The sequence below is a fragment of the Chlamydotis macqueenii genome, chromosome 2 (assembly GCF_036417535.1).
Source record: "Chlamydotis macqueenii isolate bChlMac1 chromosome 2, bChlMac1.mat, whole genome shotgun sequence".
In the NCBI taxonomy this organism is placed as follows: Eukaryota; Metazoa; Chordata; class Aves; order Otidiformes; family Otididae; genus Chlamydotis; species Chlamydotis macqueenii.
The window spans coordinates 19,271,739-19,288,049 of NC_141557.1; the positions used below are offsets into that span (position 1 = coordinate 19,271,739).

General features: G+C 35.0%; 1 protein-coding gene across 2 annotated transcripts in view; it reads left to right on the forward strand.

Annotated features, from left to right (window-relative positions):
* The window catches only part of DNAJC1 (DnaJ heat shock protein family (Hsp40) member C1), a 109,441-nt gene that overhangs the window by 56,503 nt on the left and 36,627 nt on the right, over positions 1–16,311 (forward strand). For both annotated transcript variants that reach the window (XM_086741545.1, XM_086741546.1), the window contains exons 7-8: positions 2,549–2,639; positions 12,293–12,459. In XM_086741545.1, the coding sequence (XP_086597671.1) occupies positions 2,549–2,639; positions 12,293–12,459 (258 nt within the window). The remainder of the gene's footprint in view (positions 1–2,548; positions 2,640–12,292; positions 12,460–16,311) is intronic.

A 16,311-nucleotide genomic window follows, 5' to 3' on the forward strand; every position in this document is an offset into this window, starting at 1 on the left:
TAATCTGTTTTCCAGTCTTTCTTTTATTTTGATTTATAAAGTCTGATACCCATATAGTTTGTGTCTGTGGCTAAAATCTTTATTCAGGTATGTCTTATAATTGCTCTTTACAACCTGTAGAGCCATTTCTTATGCTTTTCTGGGAAAGATTTGATTTTAAAATCTTCAAAATCCATTTTGAGTTAACTTTTTTCTTTTTTTTTTTCCTTTACTTTACTTGATATGTATATATTTTTGTGTGCTTCAGAATGTGCAGTCTCTCCTTTTTTTTTTTGTGATTGTGGTATCAGCCATAATAAGCTGTGATTAGTAAGATAAAAGACTAATATTGCCTTTGTTACCTGGATATTACTTCATTTGCAGTGATAATCCATTTTATATCTATAAAGCAACAATACTACTAAATTTCATTTACATGCTTCTGACTAGTTTTCTTTGTTGTTCAGCTATTGTGTCTCATTTTCATCTGAGCCACATTTCCAATTGTTCCATGATTGACATGCTGGAGAGATTGACAGTTACCCCCTAGTGCCTGCTGTCTGGAGATCCCACAAGCAATAATGGATTTTACACCAGAATTTAGCATCAAATATTGGCTTTCAGTGTCAAATGGGTTAAATTTAAATGCTGGTTAATTGTAGCCGTTTTGAAATCATAGCCTTAAACAAAAGCATTTTTTGGATATCACTATGTCTGAGTTCTGTGTATGCCATATAACCCAATGTCTCAAACTTATAGCAGAAGTTAACCATTACATTTATGGCTATTTGTGTTTCTTAAAGATGCTAATAGTCCATATCTGGAGAGTACAAGGAAAGTTTCCAGATGTGGTAGGGAATTCATATTTCAGATAAACCAAAAAGAAAGAAACAATTCTGATCCTAATTTTGTCATTCAATGTTATAACATAGAAACGGAATGTTTCCTCAAACCCTTCATATCTGCTGATAATGGTAGTCCTCCTGTACCTACATACAGTTTTTTAGCCGGTATTGTACTAAAACCACCAAAACCTCCTCCTTCCCCACCCCTAAAACCAAAACTGTAAGCATTTGGGCTGCTCTCATCTACTATGTTCCAGCAGCAAAAAGTTATGTAAAGTCTTAAAAATTTCTTCTGTGTGCCATGATCTCCTACATAAACCTGGCAGAGAAATGTAACTTCCCATTTCCTATACCCAAATGTAAAGATAAAGAGAGTAAGAAGAGGTATTTTAGATGGAGATGATACCTTACTGATCTTTTGCAGGAATTTGTCAGAGTTGTTCTTCAGGCACGCTAACTTTTATTGGTGAGATGTCTCCAAAACACTACAAAGTTCTACTCAGAGCTGCATCATGTTTCTGTGTTTTCCTACCTCCCTTGAGTATTTCTGAGGATAGATGCCAGTATAATGCAAAGAACAACTATTGTGTCCCAGTATCTTTGCAGGAAGCAATGGTTTTGGATGGCTTCTACCATTAGAAGCAGCAATAATAACTGCTTAATGTAGTTTTTGTTTTCAGAATTTATTAAGATGTCTTATTTAATTTTCAGTGAGACTAGATTTTGTTCAGATTTATGGGATTATAGTTGAAATTGTAAAAATATTTGCTGATGTTTTACAATACATTCTACATTAAAATGTAAATAATCTTTTCTATGTACAAAGTGGGACTGTTAATGTGATAACAAGGATAAGAATTTTTTTGGCTATAAAGAAGATCAAATTAAGTTTATCTAATCGATAATTAATTTTTATTTAATACAATAGATGTTCTGCATGCTTGGAAATTACAATAATTTGTCTATTTCAGCATTTCTCTTATAGATTAATTGGTTTTGAACGTGTATAGAAATCTCTTAAACTGGTAAGTGAGAGTAAGAAAACTCTCCATACCTTTTACTTCAGCAATCTGGTTATTCATACTGAAAAACTTTCAGTGCAAATCTATAATCACTAGTTCATCAGATTTCAGAAATGGGTAACTTATTTTGAGATTTGTGACAGGACTTCTGGTTTTATGTGTAAATTTGCCAAAAAGATTTCAGATTAGAACCGAATCTAATCTACTACTTGGAAAGGCGGGAGGGGACAAGTTGGATTTTGAAACGTGCAGTTAGCGTTACCAGGATGAATTTACACTAAGACGACTGCAGCCTAGCAATTGCCTTTTTTTGTCCCTGCACACACTACTCTTAATTAAAACTTTGCTTTCTTCATTGAACTTCCAGATTGCTGATGTGAGCAGAGTGGGTACATGGCCTCTTACAAAGCTGTAGGTAGTTCAGAAATGTAGATCAGAAATGTTTTTCTAACCATTTTGCTTTTCAAGTTGTCAATGAGCATCATAGTCTAAAATACCAACCCTATTACATTTGAACCTTTATCACACAAAATTTCTATGTTCTTGACAAAACCTTTCTATACTGAAAATTACTGTAATTCAAGGAAATGAATGTATCTTAATTTTTTTTTTTTTTTTTGCAAGGTTGAGAGCTTAAAACAGAGCCATTGCAGTAATTTGTTTGTATAAGGATGCTAATGTCATTGTAACATTTTCTTAAAGGATGCCAGACAATTATATGTAGAATATAAAGAAACAAAAATGAAGGCGAAAGAAGATGCCCTGGCTAAGGCTGAACTTGAAACACTTCAGAGTGAGTTTTTACCACTGTCTTAATAAACAAAGATGTAATATGATATACCGACTACACAGGATGCATGTGAACAAACATTTTTATAATCTTCTACAATATATGTTAAATAGGTTGTTAAATTTAAGTAAGCTTTTGATTTTGTGAACTAATTTTGTGGTACACTGCTGGTTTGCTCCTATAGAAGCATAAAACTCAAGTGATAGATAGTAGCAACAAAAGCATAATTTGCTAGAAATGTTGCTTTACAGGAGAGGGAAATCTCAAATGTATAGATCTCGAAGTATACAGTTTCAGAAGTGACCTCTTACATTTTGAGCATTCTTGTATTCTCTTTGTAAATATTTTTTTTAATAATATGTTTAATTCTTTTGTGCTTCTTGAGTTGACTTTTGTGATAGAAATTGAACGTAACTTGAATTTTCAAAAGCACGGATGCAGACTTCAGAAATAGATTCATACTATTGTTGAAATAAATGCCTGAAAGTGTTTACACGCTTATAAAAGACCAGAGAAGACAATTAGCATTTCTCTTAATAAAGTATTCAGAATAATTATAGGTGACTTTTCCTCTTCTTCTTCCAGTTATTTGCTTTTTCCAGTGATTAAACCTGCCCTCTTCTGAAGACAATTTTAAGTTGTTTTTTTTAATCTGTGTTTGTTTGTGTGCTTGCTTTATTTACTGTACTTCAGTGCATGCTTTTAAGTTCCTTTATTCTGACAAGTGCATTGAGTGCCCTATAATAACTTAGTAGCTTTGAGTATGCATAAGCCTTTAGGCACTTAAAATACAGCTGCATTATTTATATTTATGAAATAGTTTAATTTTGTAAAATCAGCAGAGATCTAGTTTCAGTGATAATTCTTAACTTATCTGTAGCTGAATCTATTTTGAGAAAATGGAGAACATTCAGCACCTCAGCGAGCATTGTGGACCCAGGCCAAATCTAGCAAAACAGTGCATTTAATGCTTGCTAGGGAGGCCTGCCATTATGTTTGAGATACCTACCACAAAATGGGCCCTTGAAAAGGGTCTTGACTTGGGTTATTAAAAACTTGTTAAATTGTCAGATAGTAACATATTGCCATTGTTCAAAATAGCTGGCATGCATTCCTAATTGAAATCTGTGACCTACTGTCTAAAAGGACTACTTTTTGAAAACAGAAGTGCAAGTGAAAGTGTAATGTCACTAAAATTGTAGTGTGCGTGTCCCTGTATTTTGCTGAAAGACCATGTGTGAACTTTTTCAGTATTTCTCCTCTGTCAGGTGTCATGTGAGAGTCACTTTTTTTTTTTTTTTTTGCTACCTCCAGTAGCAGTGCCCATATATGAGAGGCGTAGGTTGGGGCACTTCCCTTTCCAGGTCACCCCTGACCTCTGACAGAAGCACCACCCTATCCCCTGTCACGTGCTGGGTATGATGTGGTGAGTGACCCCTATGTCTACCAGGTGACCCACTGTCACTTGCATGAACAAGGTCTACTCCTCACCAGTCTCACTGCCTGCATTGTGCCCTCCCTTGATCGGCTTGCTGGCAGGGAGCAAGAGGAATGTTTGAGTGTTACCACCTGTAATTAGCAGAGTTTGAAATTTGGTACAGAATTAGTTTGGTCAGCCATAGCAGCACTAAGTTAACTTTTTTTTTAAAGAAATAAGATGCCTGAGAGAAGAACAAGAGATGCATGTATATTACTGTAGGCAAAAAAAAATCAATTTTTTTTTTCCTGAAGCTTGCATGCAAGGCATCTGTTAAATTTGTTTATTTCATTACATTGTTCTGCGTTGTCACTTCACAATTAGCATAGAAAACTTGTAAATCATCGAATATGCATTTTGTTTGCCCCCATTCTTCTTAATTTTAGAGACCATCCACAGAATGCAAGTTCGTAATACCAGTTCCATCTACCTAATTGAGTAAATGTATCTCATGCAGATTAGCAATAGCTGTTTCACAGTACTTATTTTTTCATGACCTAATTACTAGTTTACCCTCACGCCTTTCTACTTTCCTGCTGAAATTGTGTGGTATTATGTAGGCGACTTGAACTAGAACCAGAAAAAGGTACTGGGGGAGGAAAATAAAATTTGCAAAGAGAGGACAGACAGTATTGATGTGTCATTAAAATGCTATATTTCTGATGAATGTGAAAAAGTAATTTATTGGTAAGGCAACGTTATGCACAATTTTGATTTGTTCTTCTAGCACTTCTGCAGTGTTTCTTTTAACTTCTCAATCCGTTAAAAGCTGTCATTACTACCTTAGTAAAATATAGCAACTTTACAACTTTACTTTACAAAAATATACCAACTTACGATACAGACCTTATGTTTCTAGATAATGTGATTTTATATGGAATTACAGATAACCGAGTGTTTTACGTACCAGAAAGAAATAATTTGCTTTACATTTTCTCGTGCCATTTTCACATTTAGATACCAGAACACAAAATGTATTTTTAAATGAAAATGCTTTAATTAATAAACTTTCTGTTAACTTCTCCCTCTCCTATAGTGTCACACATGCATATAAACCGTGCATCAGGGAATTACTCTGTAACAATAGATAGCCCTGTTCTTTCATAGTCATGGGATGTAAAATAGAGTATGTATTAACTGAACTGAGTAGTCATTAAACTGAGAAGACTTACATTGTAAGGACAGGTGACTGACAGTTTTTAAACTTAAATGGGAAGGTTTTAGTAGTTCTCAAGACAAATTCTAGCAGCTCTACTGGTCCTTTTCTTGCATGGAGTAATTCTTTCAACCACGTCCATTTTGGGGGAAAACGCATCTATTTTTCTATCTATCTATTTTCTTTATACTTAGCCTTGGTAGTTCTCTTACTTTCTGTTCTTCTTATGTTTGTTTTCCCTGACCTCCAATATAAAGACTTACATTTATTTTTAAAATACACCTTTTTAAAGAAATAGTTACCCACTAGATACTGCAGATGCACTCTTCACTGGCATCCTAGTTACCAAACATATTTGCATTGTAAATCCAGAATTCTTCCCTGATGTACAAGGCATCTGGAACAATCTATACCAGGAAACAACCTTGTTTCTAGTTGTAAACCGTGTTGAATTAGTATTTAGTGTTTTGGGAATTTTCCTCACCTTCATCATTCAAGCTTTAACTGAAGTAGAAAAATACTAGGCCTGTGGCTGCATTACTTACTAGGCCTGTGGCTGCATTACTTACTAGGCCTGTGGCTGCATTACTTACTAGGCCTGTGGCTGCATTACTTACTAGGCCTGTGGCTGCATTACTTACTAGGCCTGTGGCTGCATTACTTACTAGGCCTGTGGCTGCATTACTTACTAGGCCTGTGGCTGCATTACTTACTAGGCCTGTGGCTGCATTACTTACTAGGCCTGTGGCTGCATTACTTACTAGGCCTGTGGCTGCATTACTTACTAGGCCTGTGGCTGCATTACTTGCCTTCTGTCTGTGTTGGGGCTCTACAATGGTATCTATAGTGGTATTTGTATCTCTATAGAGGGCTTTATAGTAAGATATGTCTTACCTGAGTGTCTGCTGTGAAAAATCCAGACGAGTAGTGAAACCTTTAATACATTTGATTAAGATTGGTTAGGCTTGGTGGTTCTCCCTTTCCAGACAGCTTGGAATATAGCGTGTTGCTTGAGTAGCTCTTTATATTGTTTCATGAAACTTAGGGATAGAAGGCATGACTAGATAATTTAGTATCATGTGTTTATTTCAGACTCTTACAGGCAAAAATCAGTGAGAAATACTGATTCTTATGACTTGTTTTGTTTGACTTGTACCAGCGATGCACGCAGCATCTTGCTATGCAAGATACAATATTGATCAGAAAATCTTGAGATACCTTCCATTCTTCACAGTTTGTTCAGACAATTAATTTTAATGTTATGTAGTTACATCTTAATTTCAGTATGGATTTCTTAAGCTTTAGCTTTCAGTTGTTCATTATTAGCATTCTTCTGTGCTTAAAAAAAAAAAAGAAGTTTTATTTATCTGCAGATTTTCTTTATATAAAACATTTATTTAGCTCTTAATTTCTGTGAATTTTCTATAATCTATTTAGTTTTCCAGTGTAGCTGTAACTATTACACCCTGAGTTTGTATATAGTGTCTTAAAGTTTGTCATCTTCTGATTATAAAATCATGTTTCTTCTATTATTACTGTTTACAGAATCACAGATTACCTTAGTTCCCATTGCTTTGACAACTCATTTCAGATTGCTTTTCCACAATAACTGCAAGCTCTTACAGCAAAAGTTCCTTGCACACAGTCCCTCCTAAGTGTGGATACAGAATAAGATCTTTAACTGTGTAATTTTAAAAAATGCTTGTTATTTGATTGGTCCCAGACTACCAGCCAGTCTGTATTCTTACTTCTTCCTGTACTTTTGCTCTTCACTGTAAACCCTTTTGACCAAATTTATGTAATCTAACTCTATACTGAAGGTGACTTTACGTTTATTTCCAAATAATTGACAAATATCTTGGATAATTGTGTTCACTTTTCGTTCCTGCCAAAATGCAGTGTTCACATGCCTGCTTAGTAATGATTTGGTGACAGACAGGTTCAGAGAAAATTAATTCATATAATGCATGCTTTTTTGGTTGGGGTGGGTGTGAATGTTCTGATAACTTAATTGTTACCTCTGAAGCCTAATTATGGCAAACTAAGTATCATCCCTTTCACTGATTGTTTTGGCAGGCCTGCTGAAAGAATTTGGAACTTGCAAGCTTGTGTGCTTTTTTCAGCTGTTTCAGCTAGGCTATATGATGCCTTTCCCTACAAATTTGCTTCAGATTTTATGGAAAATGTTCCACTTACATACAGTGACATGAGGTTCATTTGAAAGAGGCATGCATGTTTCACTACAGGTTTATTGGAAGGCAAATTAGCTCTCAAATATTGGAGGTTTATTTCTAATCCTTTCATATTATGAGGATGAGGTATTTGGGGGAATAGGAAGTTTTGCGAATTGTAAATACTCGGAGAAAAAGATGAAAAACATCAAACCATACAGCTTGTGAAAAGTTGTTTGTAGTTGAGGATATGTTAATCACTGAGCATGGTTTTAGTCAGTTTGCTTAAAAATAAACTAACTTCTAGGTCTCAGTACAGTGGATGTATATGTATGTCTCCAACTCGTGATGCATTCATATAATCCCATTGGCTTTATTATGAGTACAGAAATGTATATTTTTTTAAGCATATGAGTGTTTGCCCCATATTTACATTAACTTTGAATATAGTTTGCTCCATTTGTTTTCAAAAGACTGTGAAAACCTTAGTACAATTTTTTTCCCCAGACTTTTGGGATATTTTACTCGATCCTATTGTGTTGCTGTACATGCAAGTGAGTTTCTCTGTCATGTTTGAAACAAATTTTAATGCTGTAAATGCCTTAGTTGTCTTTCATAGTAAGTGAACAATATTGAAGGGAAAGGAGGTCTCAATGCAGTTTCTTCCTGACTTGCCAAAAAGATGTTTGCTCTGTGTATCGTGTGTGATCATATTTCTTGCTTATCCATGCATGAGATACCAGTCAGTGTGCTCCTTTTCTTTCTGTGATTTTCAAGACATCACTGTCTCTTTTAACCATATTTACTGTGAATTCTGTGAATTCTTGTTCATACTTAAATCTTAGAAGCCTTGCAGAGAGAGGGAGCTCTAGCTTGATGTGTCATACTTTCTTTGCAGAGGTTCAGTACTTGTTTTTGATCTGTTTTGTTTCCTTCTATGTGAAGCGATCACTTTTTCTGTGAAAAATTATCTGGATTCTTTACATTTACATTAACTATCAGATAAAATCAGTATATACGTTTCTGAAAACTTTAAAATACAGACCTCTGATATTTATTATGGAAAAAGCACCACTTTTATTACATGGCACTCGATCCAAAATGCTAACTGATTCCTTATCTTCTAAAAATGACAGCTGTTGTATCTTAAAGCAAATAACATTAGCCAGATACTATTAATTCTGCCACTGATAAAATCAATGTAGTAACTATGTGGAAGGACTAACGAGGTCAAAGTATCTGATTATGGGCAAGTAATTCAGCAAACTTCAAAGCCTTCAAATCATGGCACAATAAACTAGTAAAATCCGTAGCCAGTACTGGAATAGTTTTGGAGGCCTCTAGAAATGTAAAGTACTGTGCAGGAAAGAGAGTTAGCGACTTGTTATCTCCTAAAGTCTAGGGATCTCAGTGATAGCTGTGTTTATATGCTATTCAAACATAGGGAACAAATGATATCTCTTTTTTTTTTTAACTCTAAGTTGTTAAATACACAGTCAAATTTAGTCTTCTGGTAAAGAACTTCGTAGTTCTAAAGGTGAAAATCAGTCATAGAAAATTGGAATTCATGCTTACAGTATAAATTCAGCAAATGGTAACATTTCTTCTGCTTCAGAAGGACTAGAACTCTGTAAAAGTCATAGCTCATGTAAAATACCGATCCTTTTATGTTGAAGTGGTAGATATTAAATAATTTCCATAGTACTTACAATCTTGGATTATTCATTTACTTTCTGCTGTTGCCTGGTTTGTTTGGGTTTTTTAAATTCTATTTAATAAACTAGAAAAGTTATGACACTGTAATTTGCCAATTAAAATTCCTAATGTTCCCAGAAAATAGTAGTGAGTATAAGCTATTCATTTACCCTGTTGAGCTTGAAGTCAGGCTCTGGTTTCACCAAGGCTAAGTATTAAGGCAACATTTGTGTTTCAAAACTCTGAATCACAGCTGCAGTTGTCATTACCATCAGTACCATCAAACACATCCTTGCTTTAGGTTGTGGTGGTGGCAGCAGCACCAGCTTTCCTGGCTGGCTGTCAGGCCTTAGCAGATGTAGGATTCAGCTGTCTAGGCATCATCTGCTGTTTGGAAAACCTGATCTTTATTCTCTTCAGGGGAAAACACCAAGTCAGATCAGAAGTGTCTTGGGCTGCTAGTTGAATTGCTGATAATGAAAAGATAACATGGAAATTGAGAGGTTTTCTTTCTTTCTTTTTCTACTGTGGACTTCTGTTGTTTGGGTTAAATAGTTTCAGTGAATTGTTTTGCTTTCTCCGTCTTCACTTGAAAGAATAACAGCGCTTGGCTGCCTTGAGTTGAGGTTTCATAAGAATAAGCCACCTTTATGTGCTATCCTATACTAAAAAGTAGCTTTTGAAAATTCTGAGGTGAAACTGTTCTCAATGAGTTACTGGGAGCCCTATGTCAAAGATGCTGTGACTTCAGTTCTGTTTATTTTAATTCAATATGACAGCCATTGTGGTATGTAAGCAATATGCTCAACTCCTTCATCTTTTTGTGTATGCACAGAAGACAGTAGAGACAAGTTTTTTAATTCTCGTTGAGTGCTTGTTGTAGATTTTACCACCATTTTCTCTAGGTGGGATTTCTCATTCCTTTGATAGTCAGCAAACAGCAGGGTGTCTTACCTATGTTAAGTCTTCCTCTAGCTTAACTGCCTGAAGAAAGCCTATACACTGTCTTTGATACCTCATTTTAAAGTGGGGAGCAGTGCCTTCTGGAAATTCTGTTACAGAATTAGTTCTAAAACTACAGAAAGAGCCTAGATGACTTATTTGCAGGCTAGGCTCTTCAATTTAAATGTTAGATGCATTCAAGCTTTAACTATTTGCATATTTTGAGAGTGAAAATTAGCAAACGGTAGTTGATGGGTGTGTCTCCACTGTTAAATAATTCAAAGTGAATACACACAATGTATAACAAGTGGATACACACAGTATGTATTTGTAGTAAATAGCTGGTGAAGCTGTTGTTACTTATCCTTGCAAATCTTAACTCTGACTTCAGAAGCTATTACATATGGCAACTTTGGAGAAAAATTTCGTGATGGCTAATATATATGATTGGGTTGTAAAAATGACCTTTTGAAATAGACAAATTTTGCAGAAGTGTTTCTTATCTGAACAATGAGAGAAATGCTGGTTAACACTTTGGGGCTTTCTTTAGATTTTGTTTTTTTGGGGGGAGTATATGTCATGTAATTATATTTACTATACATACCTATAGAAGAATGCTTAAAAAAAAAACCCCAAATACAAGTTTTTACTTAATCTTTCATTTATTGAGAGTAATTTGACAGTTACAAGCAAAGTTAGAAATATTTCACAAAAAGAGGTCTCTGGACAACATACATTTAAAAGCTTAAAAGATCGTTAGTCATTCTGTTAATTTCCAACGTCTGTATGAATTTCCTGTTCTTGTTGGACTTCTGAAGGTGCCATGAAACAGTTCTCTCTCCATTAGTTACCGTCTTAAGTATTCAATTCCTAGGAGTTTGTCAAGTCTGTGGAGTTTTTTCACGGTTCTATTCTTGCACATATACTGTTAGGAGAAGGAATTCTGCAACAGAGTCTATAGAGAACAGTCCTTCTGTCCTCTTTAGATTTTTTTTTTTTAAGAACATTTTCATGAAAAACATATTTCTCCTCTGGTGCTCAGAAAAGTATTGGGACCTGATTGCAAAGGCAAATAAGCTGATCTCATGACCCACTGCTGCTGAGAAGTGTGGTTCTTTTCCTTGCCCACCACCTTTAAACGATTTGGATTCTTTCTTTTTGCTTGAGTGTAAAGGAGCAATTTTCTACTTAGTTTGTTAAGTGGTTGGATGACTGTCAAGCACAAATAGAAGAGAGAAGAGCACATAAGCACGCAGTGGAGAATGGAAGGGTGAAGGCAGAGTAGAGCTTTTTGGATGCAGCCAGCCGTTAGATCAACCCTTTCAGTTTAGGAGCATCCGTAGGAGCATCCAGCTATGGTGAACACAGCATATTTTTAAAACAACGAGGAAAAAATGAGTGTCCCACTTGGCATACTTGAGGTTTCTGGATGCTTTCTGAGAGTTCAAGCTTCTTTTTCTGATCTTCATGCTCTTGTCTAACCTATAGTTCTGGCAATTTTCAGTCAATCTTAAATCTTTATTTTGAGATAAACTTATATAGCAGATATGTTTTCAGTTGCTGGCGTTAAGGTGGTGGTGGTTGTCGCCCTTCCTTCTTGTCCTTAAGTTGGCTGCTCCCATTTAATACCATTTGAAGGACAGAGAGAGCAGAAAACAGTAATCAGTTTGAGAAATGAGGTCCAACATTTAAATGTGTAAGTGCTAGAACAGAGCTATTTGTAGTTACAGAAATCTGAGAACAGGGAAGCTATCTATTGATTCAGAAGCTTTTACTCAGTTGGTCAGCTGACCATAAAGTAATACAAAACTGTGTAAAACTTATTGTTCTACCTTTACGAGTTTCTTTGAAGCCAGCTGGACTTTCAAAATCTTTTAACAACTCCCTATGCTTTTGCCTGTACTAATCTTAATTGCCAGGTCATGTAGCAGTGACAAGAGCTAACTGTGTTTTTGAGGGGCTCATTATTTGGCTCTTTAAGGCATAGTTCAGATAGTAGAGGGGCTAAGTGTGTGCATTGTTATTTACTTTTCAGAAAAATAGAATTATTATGCAAAACTCTGAATTATCTTTTTAACAAAGAAATTGAAGATACTTCCTCAGTGGAAATTTTAGTACAGCATTAAGAGTTGAAGAGCTAAGCCTCCTTCTGAATTATACTTCTCTGCAGTATTAGTAGCATTAATTTTTCTTCTTCTTTTTCACTTGTGTATAGAGGAGAAGAAGCCTAAAGTCAAGAAACCAAAATCTGAATTCCCTGTATACACGGTTCTGGAATCAAGTGCATATATACCATCATATGATCATGGAGCTTCAATTGAAGAGATTGAGGAACAGATGGATGATTGGTTGGGAGGCAGGAACAGAACACAAAAAAAGAAGGTAAGTTCAAAATCTTTTATGTTGTTGTGTATTTTAAATGTTGATTAATTTACTTGCCTCTTAAGAAAATGGAATAATATGTGTATACCACCACAATATTCATATACTGTTGAAGTCAAGAGAAGTATTAGTTGTCTGGCAGAGAAAAAATGAGAAAGATGATGTCAATATTCAGTGTAATTTGTGTAATGATACTGGAAATGTTGTTATAATAGGATGTCATTGATTAAAATATATGAAAGCTCTCTATGTTTTCTAATATAAATACTACTCTTGTTCACTAGAAATTAGTAGAACATAATGCTGTCAAGTTATATGAGGCTTGGTTTGTTCTTGTAATTGCAGTTAATGACATTTTGCTTGGAAGAATAGATTCCTCTCTATTTAAAAAAAAAAAAAAAAAAGATTACTTCTTAATATCCAAGTGTAGCATCTTTTGATTATGGAACTGCTTATGTACTTTGTGCATTTCATCTGACTTATGAAAAAGTTTTAACAATTCAACTTAGGCCTATTGTTAAGGTTCTTGCTCCTTAGAGACAGGGGTTCTTAGCAGAAGAGGGGGTTCTTAGCAGAGACAGGGGTTCTTAGTGTAATTATCTTCTGGTAAATTGTATTAAAACATACTGGCTTGAAAACGTATAGTTTTCAACTTAGAACTGAGATGCGCAGGTGACAGAAGAAATATTATAAATTGGTCTCCTTACTTGAAAATCTACCTTGTCTGGAAGCCTGAGATGAGAGGAATTATGGTTTTGGAGTGGAGTTAGGGCAACGCATTGACTTCAGCATCAAAACAGTGAAAGAAGTTCGTACTGTCATTTTGTTTGATTCTTCTGTGCTGCAGATTTGCTTACTCAGTTGTTTTCAAGCCTCCATCCCATTTTTAGCCAGACCTAAAATTTTTACTGAAAGAATTTGAATTTTGCATAACCTGTGTAATCATCTACCACTATTGGATTTCTAAGCTTCACGACTTCCCAGTTGCCAATTTTCTCTTGCTGTTACTCTTCTCTTTCTGTATTATTTAGTGCATCTGCATTATGTTTACTTCTGTATTTCTGTAACAAATCTGTTTTGCAGATATGCTTAGCTTTTGACTTCTGTGTAAGGGATTTACACTCTGAATCCTTAAACAGTGGAGCATATTTTCACGCACTTAGAAAAAGTAAGAACTCAGGTCCTTAATTCTGTAGATGTTTCCTGGGAGTTAAGAGCACATGTGCAATCATTGCTTTGTTTACCTTGACTCAAGAAGTGCCTGTGGATTGGATTCCTATTAGTTGCATCTCTGTGAACCAGTTTGCTTACCAGGCTGTGTGGGCACATGCTTAAAGGAGAAAAGATGTATGTTTGTTTACAGTAGCTTGGGTTGGTTGCATGCTTGACTATCTGAATCCTCAAATGCATCTTCGCCTCTGATGGAAGTCAAGTCTTTCTTTGAATTTCCATTAAAATGAAGAAATTTAGTAAGACTAGGCCTATTCCATCTATAATTTTGCACCTCCTATACTGATTATATAGAAGTTATGTCTTCCGAGTCACTGCTAAGAGAAAAAGTTTTAGGTATGTCTTCCCAGAAACAGGAGTTACAGAAATCAAAACATATCAAAGAACTGTTATTAAAAGATAACTTGTTTTTTCTGTGCTTATGCCTAGAGGTTCAATATTGCATCTCATCACTTTGATTCATAAGTTTATTTTTTTAATTATATTCTGTTACAAATGAGGTTAAAATTTTTGGGACGAGCAGGTAATTTGAAGGTATACTGTCGGGGTAAAGTGTTTGACCTGAACAAACCATGATGAGATGTGCTTCCTTTCCTTGACAGCTAATATGTTACCGCAATGCATTATCGACACTTAATAGAGTAGTGGAGAGGAACAGGTTCATAAACTCTACAGAGAAATGGAGAACATACGTTGCTGGCTCTATTAACTTGTAGGATCCATTTGTATGTCAATATGAGAATGTGAGAATGATTTGTAATAAGTTCACTGGTAAAATGGCTTTACCACAAGTGAATTGTTCCTAACTGTCATTTGACACATTTTCCTTTTTAGAAAGATGTGTTTTCCTCCACTACATATCATAGATGTTAACTGGGACAGCATCCCTCTTCTACCTCAGTCTTCTGCTTCTTGCATGGACATGCAAGTGGGGTGTAACATTCACCTCTTGGTTCTGCTTGTCTTAAGAAAAAGTTACTCTTTCATAAATTATTTTGCCATCAGGTGTTTTCTTGGAATTGTCATGCCTCACTCATGAGAAAGCTTGTTAGCTTTTTTTGTTGGGTTGGTTTTTTTTTTTTTTTTATCATAGCTCAGGGGTGTGGACTAGGTAAAGTCAACTAGGCTTGAAAACAGTTATCCATGTGGAAAATTCAAAGTAGCTTACTAAAAAAGTATGTTGTTATGTCATCCATCTAGAAATAAGGAAGTGGAGTTGCTGTTCCCGATGTTGGTATCCTGAGTGTAGATGATTACGATAAATTTCATATTGTTCATGAACTGCTTTGCACTGTTGACATTTGTGTTTTAGGAGGTGCCTGTAATCCATGGACTAGTGTTTTGGAAGTTCTGTACTACGCAGAGTGCTCAGTTTGATGAAAATTTAGATTATGTTCAGTTGTTAGGTTGAAGTCAGTCCCTATGATTTTTTTTTTTTTTTTTAAGACATTCTGATTTTTGAATGCTTAGGTTCCTTTCATTTTGGGTTGGTGGTGTTGATGAGGTTTGGCTTTTTGGTTTTTTTGGTTTTTTTTTGTTTTTTTAAAGCTGTTTTTTAATGACTCACAGGTTACAATCCTCTGAACTGTTTAGTAATGCTTCTTCCAGCTTGGAAGACTGCATTTGCACTCTTTGGAAGAGTGAATTTGGAAGTGTAAGGTTTTTAATTTAGATGCATCAAAGCTGTACAAAAGAAAAACTAAGATTTTTATTGTTCCATCTTCAGCAGGAATCTGGATATTTTTCTGATGGATATTAATCTAGGAAGTAACATTATCATTGACTAAATAGCTCTATAAAGTAGATTTGCCAACATAGAGAAGATAATGCCTTTCAGAAGTATCTGACTCACCCTTGTTTCATTAAGCTTACGTAAGAGCTCTAAATTTTATTGTAGAGCAAGAGTGTGGCTTCTGCACTGCAGAAAAATAAAATTACCGTTTTCTTTGTAAAATAAATATTACTAATTATTGATGATAACTAGAATTCTGTATTTGCAAAATTAAAAAGGATATTTATGTTTCTGTTAAGAGTCTGGATTTAAAATTGTTGGTTTCAGAGGCCAGTGTCCTGGGCTTCCAAAAAAAAAAAAAACAAACCCAAAAAACCAAACAAACAAACAAAAAACCCAAGCACTTTTTTTTCGGTAGCCGAGAAAATAATAAGTTTTTGCTGGTCTTTTCAATATGTCTGATAAGTCAGCAGGCATAGAAATAAAGTGCAATTTGAAAAAAAGTTAAGCTGTTGAATATTGTAACTGAATAGAAGAAAAAGATATGTTGATGTAAAGAGGAATTCTGCAGAGAGGCTGGAATTAAGATTAATAGTGATCTAGGTATAGCTTTGGAATGAAACAAATAATTTGCTTCAGTGTTTATTGAAGATGATCTTGAAAGTAAAGGCTAATGAAAATTGCTTGGAAATGAGAATTACCATCTCTAATGGGAAGGTGAAGTTTTAATCTCAAATTCATAAGACTTTGTAGGCTAGTCCTCACCCTAGAATTCATTTAAAGTATCATCCCTACTGAAGAGCAGACATTGTCCTTTTTAAGAAGAAAAAAAGTGTCTGCCACTGTCACCCTACTAAGTGACCTAACTGTCAGTTCAAAACTAAATAGAA